Source organism: Athene noctua, chromosome 9 (assembly GCF_965140245.1).
Source record: "Athene noctua chromosome 9, bAthNoc1.hap1.1, whole genome shotgun sequence".
Taxonomy (NCBI): domain Eukaryota; kingdom Metazoa; phylum Chordata; class Aves; order Strigiformes; family Strigidae; genus Athene; species Athene noctua.
In genome coordinates, this window is record NC_134045.1 from 23,973,299 (window position 1) to 23,992,056 (window position 18,758).

Here is an 18,758-nt window from a genome sequence, read left to right on the forward strand (position 1 = left end):
AGTTTGGTAAGTGGGTCATTTGGTTTTCTGTCGAGCAGGCTGTTGCTATCATATCATCTGTGTAAGTGCAGTGATTAAATTAATCCTTTACAACAGGATGGAAGATTAGCTCACTTTTAATGTTTTAGAACTGTATTCCCCCGTAAAAATAATTTTTATCTTGGGTAACAGAAATTTTCTTTTTTCACTGCTGTATTATGTTAGTTTTATTAATAATAATTTTTAAATTAATATATCTGTATCTCCTCTGTTAGCAATGGCTCACTGCAAGTGATGATTAGGATATTGTAACTACTAGTACGGCTGGTGAAAAATACTAAGACCAATTTCAAGACAGATCATTGCGGAACCTAATAACCTATTTCCAGACCAGCAGTTGTGCTTTTAAACTTCAGCTTTTTATCTTAAATAACCAGTTCTGCATTCATCTGATTGTATGTTATCAGCTCTGATTTTTTTTCAGTCTTAAAATTTGTTACTCAAGTTTTGCACGCTGTAGGGGTCAAGTTAATATATCTCTAGCTGTTGAGATCGCTGCTTTTTTTTGTCATTTCCCCGCCCCTCCAGAATCTTTTACTCTGTTCATTGTTCTCATCAAGTAGCACGGCTTTTAATGTTTTTAAAGCATTTTCTTCAAGCATAGACTGTAGTTGTACTGGTTGTTCCGAACTCTTCTTTACACTGCAGAATGTTTCACATCACGGCAGGTTTTTTGGTTTGGTTAGGGGAGGTGAATCGTCACCTTTAACTTGATGTGTTGGCTGACTTCTCTTTAGAAAACATGTTGCAGGTTATCACTTGCCGGTTTTCAAATTGTTAATTTTATAGTCTTTCCTATGAAAATTCTTTCCCTCTCCTGCTCCTAGACTGTTTCCTTCCCTTTTAATTAGTTTTTGACATTATTATCAGTGAAATTGCTACATGTTACAAGATGCCAGGGTTTTTTTAGTGTAACTTCTGTGCATTAGTGGTTAAAGTGATAAAAGTCCATCCATCTATTCCAATTTAGTTATTGGATTGGTCTACATAATAAGGAGTTCGCTTTGTTTTTCATATAATTTTAAATATAATTGAATAGTTGGTTAATATGCAGATTGCATTTTCTGAATATTTCCTTAATGCCACTGCATAGACCCTGCAAGCCTTGGTTGCTTGCCCTCCAATGTATCATTTAATGAAGTCCATTCCAATGTATTCAAAATCGCAGCGGCCGTGTACCTCAACACCAATGATAGACAGTTTGTAAGTAGCTTGTTAAAAATAATAAAAATCTGTGATCTGACTTAAGCTCATACAGAAATACCTAACAAAGGTTTGTTTGCTGCAATTGTTGAAAGCTGATACGTATCCAGAAGTCTTTTTTAATGTGTGTTTTTGGCGATATATGTCTTTTATAATGAACCTTGGTATTATATAATTGTCAGTCAAGGAAGATACTTCCCATTGCCTGAGGAAAATTAGTTTTAAATAGTGTTTAATATGCAAAAATGAACCATGACAGCTGCAGGAACTAACCTAACACCTTGGTTTCATTAGCAATGATGGGGTTAATTTTTACGTCTGAACTTTACTTAGACTGATTCATTATGATATTCTTCAGTTTTGGTTTTTTTATTGGCAGTCGATAATGACAGTGATCTAATTTTATGATTTGTCCTTCAAAGTCTTAACTTGCTGCTCATGTCTAGTTGTTCCTTCCATTCTGTTTCAGTGTTCGTTTAATGAATGAGTTCACTAATATGCCTGTACCTCCTAAAGCAAAACAAGGTGAGTGGGAATAGGGGGAGAAAAGTCTTAAAACCATGACAAGAAGGCTTTGGGGTAAGGATCTGCCTCGTGTGATGTACTTAAGGACTTTAAATCCTAGTGCTTGATTCCCTTCGTGGCTCTTTGGACTTCTGGGATTTCTTGATACCTTAAGTGTGCTGTTGCTTTTCTGTCAGTGTTATGCTTTTCCTTATTAGTGATTCATGTCAACAAATCACAGGTGTTGCATCTTTTTTTTTTTCTTCTATTTGCTATACCAAGTACAAGTGCAATAAGAATAGTTTTTGTTGAAGGTTAGCTTAATCGTCAAGATGTCTTCTGAGTACTTGCCCTTTCTAACAAAATAATTTGATATTCACTGTATTTTACTCCACTTCCTTCCTTACATATTTCCAGCCGTTTGTCAACCTGTTCAATTCTATCATCCTTAAATACAAAACACCCATTCATTCAGAACAAAATGGGGCCATAATAGGTGTCTCTAGCAGTTGGAGAGTCCCTGCAGGCATGTTATCATTGCTTTTAATTTCTCCCCATCCTAGGCACTATTTCCATGTGAAAACTTTAAAAGTGTATGATGCTTGCTAATAAATATTTAGGATCAACAATGATTTTGTAGCGAGCAATAGAACATTTTTTTGATACAAATAAATTATTTTGTGGCTTTGATTTTTTTCTTTTTTTTAAAAAAATCTCTGAATCGGTTGTATTACAAACTTATAGAAATAAAAAACAGCTTCAGGAATGTGTTTATGTAACATAAGAAAATATCATGAGGAGCTGGTTGTTCCAGTGATTTCCAAACAGTTCAGACATTTCTGTGGTTTGCTGCCTAAGTTTCGTTTCTGTAAAACAAATCTTACTGTCTTATGCAACTTATTATACTTCTAGGTCATTTTATTGTATTGTGTAGTTTTCAAATATAGTTTCTGAGGCCTTGTATTTCCATTAGGTTGAATATTCAAACTGTTTCTTGTTTGGTTTTATGGTTTTCATTCTGCAGTGAGGAAAAATGGACTCCTAGAATGACAAATATATAAAAGATTTAAGGAAGTGTTCTTTGAATACCAAAGAAGTACAAAAATTTAAATAGAATTGTTCTTTTATGATGGCTATGGATATTCTTGTTAGGCTTCAGAGTGCTGACTGTAAAAAGTACTCACTTTTCCAGACCAATTTGTAAGTCTGTGTAGGACGACGTAAGATGTTTTGAAAAAAAGTTTATGGATAGAAGAGTTGTATCTTATGAATTCTGAGCTTGAGTCACTAAAATTGTAACAAAACTTTAAATAAAAAGTAATTTTGGATTCCAAAATCCTAGTGATGTATGAAGAGAATGTTAAGGTATAGTGTAGAAAAGCTTCTATATATTGTTATTATATGTACTTATCTTTTACCTTACAGCTTTAGGTGATAAAATTGTGAGAGACATCCGACCAGGAGCTGCCTTTGAACCTACATACATTTATAGACTTTTGACGGTTATAAAGTCAAGTCTGTCAGAAAAGGTGTGACTTAAAAATCTTTGACTTTTATAATTGCATTGCAGGGCATTTGCTGTTGCTAATGTAAAGCCATACGTAAGGTTTTGTGCCTAAATACCACTAAAATCAGCCAGTTGTTAGCTCATTATAATGAAGCTCGATGGTCTTGGGACTTGTAATTAACATCTCTCTATAAGTTTGGCAGTTTGATATGTGAGAACAATGGAAAAATTACAGTTGGAATGGCACATCTCTTTATAAAAAGATATCTACTGATTTATATTTAAGAAGTAAGCAGTTGTTCATTTCTGCTTGGGATTCAGCTTGGAATGGTCGAAGGTTGTCCGCTGATACTTCAAAATACTATTTCAAGTTTAGTTTCAGTTTAAAGAAAAGAGAATTATTCAAACTATTGATTTGGCTGTGCTTTAACAGCAACTTCTGATACTACTTTTAAAAGAAATAGCAAAAAAACCCCCCTAACTCACATGATAAATCAGATTTGTATTGAGCAGAATGCAGAAATGCTTGTATCTAGGTGAAGCTTATGTGTGTACTTGCTGCTTATAGCAGGTTATCAATTAATGTGCTGGTTTATTTTGAACTGGTTAAAAATGAGGGGTTGTTACAGTAAAATTTAAACTTTATTTACCTTTAGAACTTAGACTGAGTAGTTGGCAAACTAGTTAATAGAAAAAAGCTACGTGTTCAGTACCATAAACTTCTGATAAAATGAAAATAGGAGAATGTCATATAATAATTGAAAAAAACTTATTTTGTTCAGGGCAGGCAAGAGGATGCTGAAGAATACTTGGGATTTATTCTTAATGGACTACATGAAGAAATGCTGACCCTAAAGAAACTTCTCTCTCCACATAATGAAAGTTGGTGGATTTTTAAATTTTTGGTAGCAAACTTAATTTCTTTCATATATTCTCCTTTTCTTGTGGTGATTCTGTAATACAGAGTAACTTTTGGAATAATGTTGAGGTAGAGTTAGAATGCCATCTTTTAAACAAATATTTAACAAATAATCTTGTGTTAAAATCTATCCAGAGGTTAAAATTAGTCCGTTCTGTCCAGTTTACAAAGGATCTGAAGTGTTACTGGGTATTTGGAAAAGCATTATCATTCTGTAAATACTCTGAATGACGGTAATAATGTCATATACCCGCTCCTCCTAAACAACAAACTTCTGTGTTACAAATTTTTATTGAGCTCATTTGAGCATTATTTCAGGCTAACTCAAGCTGGCTAGTCTTGTCTTAAGCATAGGTATGTTTGTCTGCCATTCATAATACCTGCAAGGCCACTTGTTTACTGGGGTTTTGACTCTCCCCATGGTAGTTCAGAAATACATCAGTGGGTTTTTTCACTGATCTTTAAACCACTATTAAGATCTTTTTTTTGAAGTGGAAACTTCTAGGCTAATGGCTAATTTATATCTAATATAAACCAGAACATATTAAATAATTTTAAAACTCGTATTGACAAAGTTGGAGAAAAATTTTCTTTGGAAGAAGTATTAGAATTTGTATGCAGAGTAAATGTGACTTTATTTGACAGTAGCTTTATGTTTGGGCCCCCTATTAAAAATGAAACAAAACACTGTTAGTCTTAGCCAAGTATAGAATTAAGATCACTAGTTATCGGATTTCTCTTTAGTAGGGTAATTTTTTTATGATATAGTGATCATTCCATATTTTGTTCTTGAGTTGTGTGCAGTTTATAGCCTCATGACTGGCAAAGAAAATATTTGCTAAGCCTTGGGTTCCCTGTAAAATACCTGTGCAGAAAAGGAGTTGTTTTTAATAATGCCATAATTATGTTTCCAGAATAACGCTTGACTTTCTAATTTTCTACCCCATAAATTTACTACTAAAAATATGTCAAACTTTACTAGAAAACTACATCTGTTTACGTACAGTCATCAGCTGCATTCTGTTAATACATGGATGTGTCCAACTATGAGTGAGCCTGGAGTATACTTTTTCTCATTTACTTTCTCAAATCTATGATCTATGAAAACATTGAATTCTCTAAAAATTATTTGTATAGGGTTTTTTGCTTTTCAAGTTCTTCATCTGTACGTGTTTCATTTGTAAAATAAATCAATGCTTTTTTTTTTTCCTTCACTTTAAGAACTCTCTGTTTCCAATGGCCCCGAGGCTCAGACTGTTCATGAAGAAGAGGAGCAAGATGAACAAGGGGAAGGCAGTGAGGATGAATGGGAGCAAGTGGGACCTCGCAACAAATCATCAGTCACTCGACAGGCAGACTTTGTTCAGACTCCAATTACTGATATTTTTGGGGGTCATATAAGGTATAGTGCTTTTCCGTAAAAGTTCATGAGACCGTAGGCTGCTTTACCTTTACGGATAACTTTTTCCTCTGCCATTTTTGGATAGTTGGATGGAAGAGGCTGTTACACAGTTTGTTCAGGACAGGACAGGTGAACATTCTGCCATGAAGCATTTGTTATGCAAGAGAGAGTTCAGAAGATGGACTGGAATGATCTAGGGATTGATCAATGATCAGATGATTCCATGACTTCTTGTGGAGTCTGAATCTTTTTAAACATCTTAAAAGAACAGACTGTTTAGTGAACAAAAGCCCTGAAATGCTTATAGAAAAAGAGTTTGAAATATGTACGCTTTGTGTATTAATGTCTGAAGAATTCCAGATAACTTTAGAACTACCTATTTTTGTGACCTCTGAGCACTCTTGACTCATTTTGTAAATAAGGATGCTAAGGGATAGTGAGATTTGTGAAGAGTTAGATCTGGTCAGTAGAAGAATGAAATAACATAACAAATTGTAAACTTTTTGTTATTTAGACATTTAAGCTTCCCAGAGGCAGGAAAGGTATGTATAATAGTTAATAAAGGTTAAAGGCAAAAGAAGTTTGGAAAATGTAAGTTACTACAAGATGTTACAGGAATGAAGAGACTGTGAGATGTTACTTATATTCAGGTCTGATACCAGATGAAGGCAGAAAGTAGATCCTGAAAGAATATTTTTTGGAAAAGGAAGCCTCATGACTTGTTTGGAGAAATGTGTAATTTAAAATGAAAGCAAGGTAAACACTTGCTAAAAACATATTCCAAAACAAAAATGTTAGACTGGAAGAATTATTTTTAAATTGGAGACAGACACTTAATTGCTAGTGTTTAACTGCCTGTGTTGCCAGGTATTCAGTCTAGAGGTGTGAATAGTGTGGGCTAGTGCCTTCTGCCTGCGAAATGCACTGAAATTACTCTTCTGGGATTTGAGTCAGACAGCTGGCAAATAAAATGATATTTTCCATAGAAATCGTCAGACATGTTTGTACGTATTGATGAAATTCTTGTGTTGATGGTGTGTTCGTGTCCGCAAGGTATTGTTAATACCCCTAGTATGTTTATTGGGGTCAGAATTGTTTAGTCCTCTGCATGATTCCATTATTTTAAAAATTAAAAATACCAAGAGAATATCTTCTGTGGAAGTCCACAGAAAATGACATAAAGCAAAGGTAATACTGAAAAAAGGCAAAAACGTGTGCTGAGCAGCAGAACCAGAGAGTCCAATCCAACATCTCTTGTCACCACATGCACTTCATTCAGCCTCCAAACCAGGTCACACAATTCACCACAGAAACAGTATCCCATGTTGTGATGTTGGAAAGCTCCATCCTCTGAGGGTGGAGATAGGAAGGATTGAATACAGAATTGCTAGTAGAATTCCACTAAGTGAAAGCATCAGAAATTGGAAAAATCAAATGGAAAAAGCAGCTAGGAAAACGTGGTTTGAATTGTCATCTTTTGGCTTGGGAAACTTCAGGCTATCCTCTCAAGGCTTTAATTGTCTATTAAATGCCTCTTTAGGCATAATTGCTTAAAAAAAAAACCCAAAAAAACCCACACCACCAAACAGTCCTCCTTAAGCAATGTGAGACTTAAATGCATAAGTACAAAGATACACAGTTCTCTTAGGACCTGGTTTGTTCATGTGCAGGAGTCCCCTTTGACTTTCAGCTTGTGTGGATTTCAGGTATTTGTTATGCAAGCTAGCTCACAAGCCAGTTAGAAGTCAGCTAAATATTTCTGTAAGTAGTACCAACTTTTCCCTTCAAAGGCACTGTTATTTTAAAAGAAAATACATCAATTACATTGTTGTAGTTTAAGCAGGGTAGCAGTGGGCGGTGCCCATTTTCCTGAAAAATTCTTACTGTAGAGTAAGAAAGTTAGAGTTACAGGACCCAGGAGTAATTATTCATTGACAATGGTGCATTTTTCCCTGAACCAATTGAAATGTGTAATTATTCTACAAAGCGATACTGTTCTAGAAAATGATAGTCCAGCAAAGGTTTTGCTATCAAACCAATTTAAGCATATCTTTTTTGAAGAAAATGTTTTGAAGAAATGTTACAGTTTAATTACTAATAATTAAAAAATTCCCTAAGGTTATAATTTCAGAATATAATTGGTATTATTAAATAAATCTTTAATACTTGGACTTGAAGACAGTTGGAATTGTTAGCATTTTTCTGTTGATTATTGCACTAAATAATGGTCAGCTTAAAAAGGGTTTGGGAAGTGGATCCAAAAGCAGCAAGACTTACACAGTGAAGGGTTTGTTTGTTGAAATACTACGCCTGCCATGTGTTGAAGGTTTTGTCCTTAAATATAGCCAAAGAGGAAGTGTTAAACTGAAATAAAGATGCTACTGTTTTTCATATGCTCTACTTCCTCTAAAGGATATATATTTGCCAATATAAAGTTGCACTGGCTTTCTGTTGGTGCTTCAGGGCTCTGCCTGAGTCAAAGGAACTCTTTTGATAGGAGCTTGCAGTGCAGGCTTTAAACCTGTTGTTGGCATTTTGTACATGACCCAGAGAAATTTCAGCATGGCTGCGTGGATTAGAGCTGTGTTAATTACCTTACTAATTTCAAGCTTTGTAAGGCACTGCAACAAGCAGCAAGATAATAAATGAATTATTTCTTCGGCTGTATAAAAGCACATTTTTGTAGAGCATTTTAACGTAAGTACTGCTTTCAGAACAAAAAGCAAAATTCTTGTGCCATGTTTGGTTTTAAGTTTTCAGCAAAGTTTTAAAAAAAAATGAAAATCAGGAAGAGTCCTCTTAGTGCAGTGACGCTGTGGCTGAAGATTGTACTGTCTCATTGTGCAAAACAATGATCACCAAGCCTAGCTACTTAAAGTCTGCAACTGAATCCACTTCAAACAAAAATAAAACCAGGAAGCATGTTCTCATGCCCTAGGTCATTACTCCTGCCAGTTTACTGAAAGACTCCAATTTACGTACAAAGGAGTACATGGACAAAGTCTGGACACAGAAAATGATGGGAGGAAAAGGAAATGCCAGTCTTCAATGGAGCAGAGTTTGTATTTCCTATGGCAAGATTTAAGCAAACAGTTTAAAATCACTGTGAAATTGGTCTTGGTGAAGTGACTAAAAAATCGGTGTATTTTGATTGGAGAATCTGGAACCAGTTGTAACTTTTACAGTAGAACATACAGTTAGATAAGCACTAGTATTTTGCACTTCTGAAGATCTTTTGGAAAACATAATTTCAAAACTCTAATACAGAAAGAGTCCGGAGGTGAATCTTTAAATGCATTATCAAAAGTTTCAGTATTATTCTTTAAACTTCTGATGCTTATCCAATAACTGTTTTAATTCCTGCATAAATAACATAAATATAATCTCATTCGGTATGCTCTAAGTGGATGTGAAAATAATTTAAATTGCAGTAAAGTGAGTGCAAATTGTTGAAATTTATGCCTAACCTTTGTGTTTGTGGTGTTTTGGATTAACTATAGATCAAATTACTAAAGTAGACTTCAGTCCTTTCTTACTTGAAGGTTCTGTATTGCTGAAAATCACTCTGCTTTTATTACATTTTAATTTCTGTGTTTCCATAGATCTGTTGTTTACCAGCAGAGTTCTAAGGAGTCTGCTACACTGCAACCTTTCTTCACCCTGCAACTGGATATCCAGTCAGACAAGATACGCACAGTTCAGGATGCGTTGGAAAGTTTGGTGGCAAGAGAGTCTGTCCAGGGTTATACCACAAAAACCAAACAAGAGGTGTGTTCTGTTGACCCCTTTTTACAGTCAAATACTAAACTTTTTAAAAGGGTTTTTACACAGCTTTTGCTTTACAAATAGTTACTTGAATATTATTACTTACGTTAACAAGAGATGTACTAACCTTTTCAAAGTGTCCTGCAGCAGAAAAAGTACTACACATTGAACACATACACTGAAAGGAAGAGAACTAACTCTTAAAAACATGTCTGTAAATATTTGCTTTCTGAGTTGGTGTAGTAATTGGTTAGAGATTTTACTGGAGCGTATATTAAATTAACAGGATGAGCTGTGGTAATAATACATACTAGTACAAGTAAAATAGATTTTAGCAGGTTCTCTGTCAATTTAAATGCCGGGACATTTTACTCTGTATTCTCATGCAGCTCTACCACTATTTTTATCTTATTTTTCAAATAACACAATACCTAATAGTAATACATGCAATAGAAAAATACTTTATAGGAAGGAAAGCATGCTTTTGGCATTATGGCTTGAGAACTTGTGATATAGGGTAATAAATTAAACTTTTTCCACACTAAGGTATTGCGTTGCTTGTCATGGTGTGCATTGGTAAAGAACATCATCTCTGGTGTGCATGGATTGCTCAGGTGGAAAACTTGTGTACAGTGTTCATAACTCCTTTCAGTAGGCCAGGATGGAAAGAGGCTCTTGAGCTGTAGGTGTTCTCTCGGACGTTCATTTCTGTATCTGTAAGTTTTTTAAATACTCCCAAATGAGATTATGGTTAGATAAAGAAAGGATGGACCTTTTTCTTTGAAAAGCTAAAGGTAGATAGCTGAAATTTGTCTGCCTTGTATAGCCACTAGGAATGTTAGAGAACATTTATTTCTCCAGTTGTCTTCCGTATGAAAGAAACATGGGCAGTGCAAGCTCATCATGATTAACCACATAGATTTTGTTTTGCTAGTCATTCATTTTTTGGGTTTTACTGCAGATGGTTTTAACTTCTTCACCGACAACCCAGTGTTCAATTACGGGGTTTGGAAGAAATGAGTGTTCAAATGAGGTGCTGGAGGTTTGGTCTGGCTTATATTTCAGAGTCAGAATAGAAATACGAGCATTCACAGTGTCTTTTAGATTTTTTTTTTTTTTTTTTCAAAAGAAATTCACGTTGAAATAGCTGTTCTTGTATTAAAATTGTAGTGAAAACACTGAACGCACTGGCTGTAGAACAAGCATAGGACTTTGCAGATAGTAATTTTCAAAATGCATTGCAAAGAACTGTTTCATCTCCATTTTACAGAAGGGGAATTCAGGACTATTGGTCAAGCTAAAAATTGTATAATAATTAAAAATTATTACCATCTTCAGATTGTTTTAATCTGGATTTGTATTCTGTACAAGTTGTGAGCATAAACAACAGGTAGGACAAAAATAATCTTCCAAATATGTGAATGATTTCTCTGAAAGTTTCTTTTTTTAATTAGTTTGAGCTGATTTTGACTTGTATGTGTGTATTAATGTAAGCAGGATATCAGTCAGATTTTCATGCAGTGTTTAAAATAATTAGGCATTTTAAATTAAAATAGCTGTTTAAAATGGAGTGGCATTTTCTTGCTGTGTCTGACTCAATTTCCCTTTCTCCCTAGCATTTTGAAAAAAGTTGGTTTGGTTCCTGCTGGTCTTGCATATCAGTTTGTTAAATCTTGAATATTTCAACAGTCAATATATTTTTTTAAAAGGCTTAATTTCTGTCGTCACAAAAATGATTTTCTTTTCAGTCTCTTGTTCCTGTTTGCAGACCTGCTCATGTTTTCTGGCAAAAGTGGACTCTGAGTAACAAACTAGCCTGACTTCATTTACCTTCCACATACTCCTTAGGGGGAGTCTTCACATCCCCTGGAGTTCTCAAACTGCTCCTTGAGGATCTTACAAGTATTTTCTTTGGACTGTGACTCATGTTCACCAAACAAACATTTGTGGCACTTTTAGCTGGTAATGTTGCTGCCAGAAATCAGGGCCCCTTCACACAGCACAGCAGAACATGTGCTTGTTCCTCAGCTGCTGCTCTTCAGCCTGGCACTGTAACACAGAACTGCTTTGATCTGTGGTTTAATTTAAGCAAACAGGGAGCCATGCAGCTGAGATGCCAGCATAAGGGACCACTACCCCAGCTCGGTTACTGAGGATGGGGAATGGCAACTGCTTAAACCACTCTGGTGATGTTCTTCAGCATCCTCTATTGCTGGGCTGGGAGCTGTTAACGTAACAGAACTCTGAATTCAGAGACTTCAGATTGGAGATTTAGAAGGCTCAATAGAGGAAAATCTTGAGATAGCAACGGGTAAATCAAGTATATATATTTTTTCCCCTATATAAAGCCTTTCTGGATTTGCTCCCTAAAAGCAGAAGCTGTTCTGTGATAAGATGCATGGAAGATCCATGCTGTCATGAGTTCATGGGAGAATTGTGTGATCCTTGTGCCGTCACCTTTACTTTCAGGGTTTGCCTTCTAACTTCTTATTCCACATGTTTCTTCCTGGAAATCCTGCACCAGCAGGCACTTGTTGAATGGAAAAGAACAGAGTCCTGTTTGGCTTGCTGGTTTTAAGGAAAAAACACCAAAAAACCTCCCACTAAAAATTCCTCTCAGTACTCAGTGAAGCTGCTGCTGTTGCCAGGGCTTTGATGGGTTTTGGATACAGAAGGGGCATATTTTGAACCCTCGAGATGCAGGTGAAATTTTACATAGTTTTAGAGACTGCTTCTGCTTTAAATGTAGAATTACTTCTTGTAAATTGGATCAGCTCAGATCCATGAGGAAATCAAGTACCCTACAAAATCTGCTTGCTTTGGCCTCCTAAGAGGTTTTAGTTTTCAAGCTTGGAAAGAGGTAATAGCTTTTCCCAATGAATTTCTATTCCACACTTAGGAGGTTCCAGCAGAATCAGGCCCTGTGTTGGGGGGGAAAAAAAATGCTGATGATTTACAATAAAAGAGTTTTTTCTCAATAAAAAAATTCAGAAAAACCTAAAGCAGTTATTTGGAGAAATGTTTTTATGTCATAATTTCTAGGAAGCCAAAAAACCATCTTTTTGTCTGCAATTCTGAGTTCAGTTTCAGGTTTTCAGACAGTAACTTTGCAGATTGGTTTATAATGATATAAAAATCAATATTTGGTAGGAAAAGGGTTATAACTCATGTTTTTCTCTTTGAATTTTCTTCAGAACCTTTTAAAGAGCCCACCACGTGTTTTTAGAAAGAAAAATCTTTAATTACCAAATTCTTCCATAAAACAGCTTGTCATGATGACAAGCCTACATAGCAGCTCACTTTAGTTTTTTGAGGAACAACTTCTGTGACAAATATTTTCTAGTTCATGCAAGAAGATTTTTGAACAGTTGCAATACTGATCTCTTTAATATATTAATGATTATTATCCTCCCTGTGAATAGGTTTGTATTTTAATGATATCATTGTGAGAAGGTGTTTCTCAACAGGTTTTTTGGGATTTTTTTTTGGTGAGAAGGGGGGGAATAAAGATAGCACCAGTTAAAACTGGAGATGTCTGATGTAGAAACTGGCATTTCGGTTGGGAATTACGAGGTATGGTCAGGACACTCTTGAAAGCAACACAGCATTCCAGTTTTTTAGCAGAGTAGTTGCAATACTGCTTTTGCAGTTCAGTCAGCATTTCTGGAGCGTTCAATGAAATTTCTCAAGATAAATGTAGATTTAGGTGTTTACACCAAAATCTTTTATTTTACTAGTTTGCCTCTGTTTTATAGGGATTCTTTTTTTTGCTTATAATTAATTTACCGATTGAAGATTACGAAGTGATTTGAATTAGTTCTTATTTTTCCTTTTATTCATCTTTTTTGTAAAAATATGTCTGCTTTTAGAAATGAAAACTTTTGCCTCAGGTATTGAGGTGTGTGCTGTTGTCTTCTACAGTTCAGAGTTCTCTGAATTCAGCAACGTGCGTTACAAGTTATTGACCTTTGTTTAGAGTGTAATAGCTTGCTAAGAATTGATTAATCACTAAACTGTCATGAGTAGTTTCTCCTGGGAGATTTCCAGCAAGCTGGTTTTAGTACTGCAGTACCTAAGTATCTGCTCATTCTAACACGTTGCATTCTACTAGAAGATTCTGAGGTTCTCCTTTAAGACAATGTTTTGCTTGAAGATCTAATGTGCTTTAAGTCATAAATTGCAGTTTTTATATAATACTAATTTTTAAAATATGTGTTCTGATAGGGTATTTAAATGAAATACTCCTCTTTTAAAGGAGTAATTTTGAGCAGCTAATAAAAAATTAAGAGTTTTTCTTCATCTTTGTTCTATGTATGTTTTAGGTGGAGATCAGTCGAAGAGTGACACTAGAAGAACTCCCCCCTGTTCTTGTTTTACACCTCAAGCGGTTTGTATATGAGAAGACTGGTGGATGTCAGAAACTTATCAAGAATATCGAGTATCCTGTTGATCTGGAAATTAGTAAAGGTAAAGATTTTATCTTTTCTCTAAAGAAGGGAAAATTCTAATGTTGTGTTTCCTAGCGGTATCTGTGCACCAGACTTTTCCAGTGTCATCTGGAAACTTAGTAATTTGGATAAGTATCTTGTATGCTTTTTTTTTTTTTCTCCTTCATAAAAAGAATTTGGGTTTCTGGCTTCAGTCTGGCTGAACCTGACATTGCTTGTATGTGAGTTTGGGCATCCATTTTGCAAAGAACATTATGGCAATTGGCGCATCCTAGACATGGGGCTGGCCAAGTAAGAGCTTCCTGCACATTTAAGGACTAAGGTTATAGACTGCTGAGGACAGATAACTGGAAGTGATCCTATTGAATTAGGGGTATGTCCCTCTACAAGGTTGTTGCCAAGTAATACTAGATGTTTTTATCTCAAGACTTCATGCAGACAAGTAGCAAATTATTGTTATAAGCAATGGCTGATGAAAGGAAACCCTTTCATAGAAAATGCAGCTTGAAGGCAGACAAGTAAGCTGTAGATCAGAGGTTAAACAACAAAGTTGTTTCTTTTAACGGATACTGATTTTACAAAGGGTGTAAACTTTCATATAATCCAGCATCTGAAGCTTGCCAAATTAAACGCATTTTGTTTTGATCTGACAAATTGACCGTTAGCCAGCCAGTAGTTCAAATGGGAAAAAATAAATAAAAATAATGATTACTCATGTCTCACATGAAATACATACTTTGTCAGACAGTACACCTTTATTTTACTTAGTATTTGATTTTAAAGATTCTTAAGAATGGATATTTGTAGAACTAGTTCAATTTGCTTTGACTGACAAAGCTGGTTGTAGTATGACATGGAATCCGATACTGATTTTTGTCATTGACAGTGGGATGCAAGGAAGAGAAATAAGTAATCTGATCTTCTTCCTCTTTTTTTTTTTTCTTCAGTTGTTTTTTTTTTGTGTTAGTTTTAAACCTTCCGTAAATGTTAGTGTCAGCAAACCAAGTATGAGAACCATGACCATTCTCTAAAGGCTGCAGAAGACATTTGAATTAAATTATGATAGTGTTGGTTTCTCTTAGAAATAATTGATCCCTTTGAAATTGAATTTCTAAATTTGCTAACTATTGCTTTTGTGACTTTTTTTCCCTCCTCCAGAGCTACTATCTCCTGGTGTGAAAAGTAAAATTTTTAAAGGCCAAAGAACCTACCGGCTCTTTGCAGGTATTTTATCTAGATGCCTCTAGTTCCTGTATTACAAATACAAATTCTGCATATTGAATTCTAGAAACACTGGAGTTTCCTGGATTATATCAAATACTTTTCTTTAAAATTACACTGAAGTAACTTGTGGGTGTCAAATTTTTGTATTTAGTGATTTCTTGCATATGTGTATGTATACATACATTGCTATATCTGTATATAGTTGATCCAGCTTGAAGCTAGAGCAAAAACAGAGTTCTGTAACAGATCCATACTGAAAAATACCAACAGAAGCTGCAATCCAGCTGTAATATAACTATATAACTACACCTAAAATACACCATATATTCTCAGAATAATGTCTTAAATGTCTTTTGAGATGGCTGCTTGCTGGCTTTGCATCCCTTTGAACCCTCAAGATGAGTATTGGCTGGCAGGGTATGAATAACATATTGTAGGTGGAAAAGTTTGACTTGGAGGAAATGATGATCTGTGTGTGAGGAAATGATGTTTTTAAGAGCGTCTGTGATGTATACAAAACACCGAAATTGCTAGTTAAGATTGGAAGCTCATGTAAGAATTCAGAAGCAGCATTTTAATATTGAACAAAACAGCGTCTGGGCAGTAATGAACCTCCTGAAGTTTAAAAACTCCTACACAGTTTATGATTTACACCTGCTTATTTGTGTTGGTGTTAGGAGAACATCATAAACTGGAGGGCTGGAGATCTTAACTTCTGCATCACCAAATCTCTGCCAGTACTGGTGGCCTTGTGTGACTTGGTGGTTTGGATCTGGTTTTGTGACCACTGAGGTTACAGAAGGAAATAACATACCTGTCTCTTGTGGAACTTCAGGACTGTTTCTGGCAGTGTACATTTTTTTTTTTAATTGATAGTGGTTTGCATGGGACAAGTTTAGACAGTGTATTTAAGGTGGCTTGAGAAAAATGTATTACAGCTGTAATTTTTTTCGACTCCTTCTACAGAAAAGTACAATACTTCAGTCTTCTGTCAGTCTAGGACTTCTCATCCACAGAAACTGAGCTTGTTAGATGAACTTTGAATTACTAAAATAAGCTTTTGAAGAATTAAGTTTCATATATCATCCAGGATTTGCCTAATTATCCAACAGTAAACTTTAGAACATCAATAATTCAAGTTTAAGCACTGATTCTTTCTGAAATTGCCCAGAATGTATAGATGGGGATATATATATTTTCTGCCTTTATGCTTTGCTTAAATGTTATTCTAAAATGTTTGTTTTCGTAGAAGTATGAAGAAAATCTGAGTAACCTTGAAGTGTGACTCTAGCCTGAAAGCGTGTACACAATTTCATAATTATAGGTCTGCTCTTGTGTCAAATAAGGCAATTCCTTCTGTTTTCCATTTGTTCTTGTTAAATGTATGGTTAGGACTCAAATATTCCTAGAAGGAGTTAAATGCAATTTCTTACATACATCCTTAGCATTAGATACATGAAATATTTCTTCCGTTTGGGGGCGGTGGTCACACCGAGCACTGAGAGCTCAGCATTAAGCTTTGGGTTTGGTTTCTGCGAGGAGAGCTGAGATATCTCTTCCTGCTGACATGACTGAGGGAAGAAGCCAGTTTGATTCTCTCTTGGAAGTAGCAGGATTAGCAGTGAATCAGAAGTTTACAATTTTAAGGATTTTTATTCACTAATAAATTTTATTCACTAACAAATGTGAAACTTGTAGATTGGTACTTCCATAGAACCTTTTTTCAGAATAAAATGATAGTTAAGACAAAATGAAAACAACGGTCACAGGTTACAGGGGGAATATTTGTAATCAATACAGTCTGAAAAGTCTTACCTAAGCTTCTTTTTTAAATAAACTACATAATTTTACCTTTTTTTTTTTTTTTTTTTAATAGTTTCAGTAAAATACAGTTGTCATCAGCAGAGCAAATGTAGGTTAGAGTATCTCGCTAAGCGTGGCCGTACCTGTTGGAAGCTCTGAAGGACGTGCTGCACCATTGCAGATGGCCTTAGCGAGGCAAATCCTTCCCAGAAAATCCTCTATGAAGTACAAAAAGCAGTTTTGATTATTAATTTACTTAAGCCTCCTTTTAGACTCATGAGGTTTTGTATGCTGGAGAAACATTACTAATTTTACATAGCAAGCAAGCACTCAGTGCCTAAAGATTCTTGCTTAAGCCTGATCACATCATCTGGCTTAACCATGAGTACGCTATGAAGAAAGCAATACGTGACGTTTTTTTTCTTTATTTACTTTTCCAGTGGATATTGATCAGTGAGTAGTGTATATGCGCATCACGAATTTCTCTTTGCAGTTGTCTATCATCATGGAAACAGCGCAACTGGTGGCCATTACACTACGGACGTCTTCCAAATTGGTCTAAACGGCTGGTTACGCATCGATGACCAGGCTGTCAAAGTGATCAACCAGTACCAGGTGGTGAAGCCGTCTGCAGAACGCACAGCCTACCTCCTGTACTACCGCCGAGTTGACCTGCTGTGAAACTTTCCCCTTTTACGCTGTGTGTGCAAGATACCTGCTTTGTAGAACGCCAACTATCACTAACTTTCTTCTCCTGTAAATGCTCTTTTGAGTGAATCTTTTTTTCTTTTTTCTTTTTTTTTTTTTTTTTTTTCCCTTGCAACTATGGGATAGAGTGATAAAGGAAACTACCTTGGGTTTGTGCACAACATAGTTTGTGTTGACTTTTGACGTTGCAGAATGAAGTCACTTGGTTGAAAAAGACTGTCTCATGAATCACAAAAATACAAAAAAAAAAAAAAAATTAATCTGAGTTAATGCTGAATCCTAAGATAATAAAAGGGGATTTGCATTTGATTCCCACTTTCTAATTGCATAGTAGAAGAAAACCCTGCACCAGCAACAGAACTTATAGATTTCTGTGAAAATGTTTTATCTTTACTTAAGTAAAAAAATAAAAAAATTAAAAAAAATAAAAAGCGCTCTCTGCTTCCCCAATAGTTTTTGATAAGTGGTAAAATATGAGCCGATGTGTATGAGATGGAAATGGTCCTATGTGCTTCAAAAAAATGTACAAACGTACAAAATGCAGAGTTGCTGGTTCCTAATAGGAAGACACATTTTAATAATTGTGCGATGAGAAACTGCTTAAGTACACATTGCAGATCAAATACTTGGAGTTAAGATGTTAGTCTATATAGATGGGTGATTGTAACTTTATTGCTATTAAGAAATCTCAAGCCGCATTTATGCTTCTGTGTACATGAAATTTAAAAAAAATGGGCAAAATAATTAAGATTGATATTTCTTTAAGTCTGCTTTGTTTAATTTTGCTGTCTGCTCTCCTATAATGTTGAGTTCCTAATTGTACACAGTTTAGTGATATCTAGAAGTATAAAGTTGTCGCCCATCAATAAAAGTCACAAAGTTGGTTTAAGGTGTGTGTGTGGGTTTTGTTTTCCCTCCAGTGTAAATTCTACCCTTGGAAACTCATAAAATTACTGTGCAGCACTTTGGCAAGGTGTAGATAGAATTTCCCAGATGACGGGCAGATGATATTTTTTTTTTTTTTCTTTTAGTATTTCTTGAAACTTCAGAAGTGTTCCCATTTGGTGTTGAAATGGAATTGAGCTTTGAGGGGAGAGGGAAAGGGCCCGCACCTGGGCTGTGGGGGTCCTGGGGGTGAGCACCCATCAGCCAGGAAGGGGAGTCTGATCCCCGCCGTGTCTTACATGAAAGCCCTGCACGGTTGTTCTTTGAGGTGGGTGATGTTTAGTTTGCCTT

General features: G+C 35.4%; 1 protein-coding gene across 1 annotated transcript in view; it reads left to right on the top strand.

Moving 5' to 3' along the window:
* USP10 (ubiquitin specific peptidase 10) overlaps window positions 1-18,407 on the top strand; it is a 54,605-nt gene extending 36,198 nt beyond the window's left edge. The window contains exons 6-14 of the mRNA XM_074913428.1: window positions 1,133-1,242; window positions 1,712-1,767; window positions 3,172-3,275; window positions 4,036-4,135; window positions 5,394-5,574; window positions 9,177-9,342; window positions 13,662-13,806; window positions 14,946-15,011; window positions 17,308-18,407. Of these exons, the coding sequence (XP_074769529.1) occupies window positions 1,133-1,242; window positions 1,712-1,767; window positions 3,172-3,275; window positions 4,036-4,135; window positions 5,394-5,574; window positions 9,177-9,342; window positions 13,662-13,806; window positions 14,946-15,011; window positions 17,308-17,495 (1,116 nt within the window). The 3' untranslated portion in view covers window positions 17,496-18,407. The remainder of the gene's footprint in view (window positions 1-1,132; window positions 1,243-1,711; window positions 1,768-3,171; window positions 3,276-4,035; window positions 4,136-5,393; window positions 5,575-9,176; window positions 9,343-13,661; window positions 13,807-14,945; window positions 15,012-17,307) is intronic.
* The last annotated feature ends 351 nt before the right edge of the window (window positions 18,408-18,758 follow it).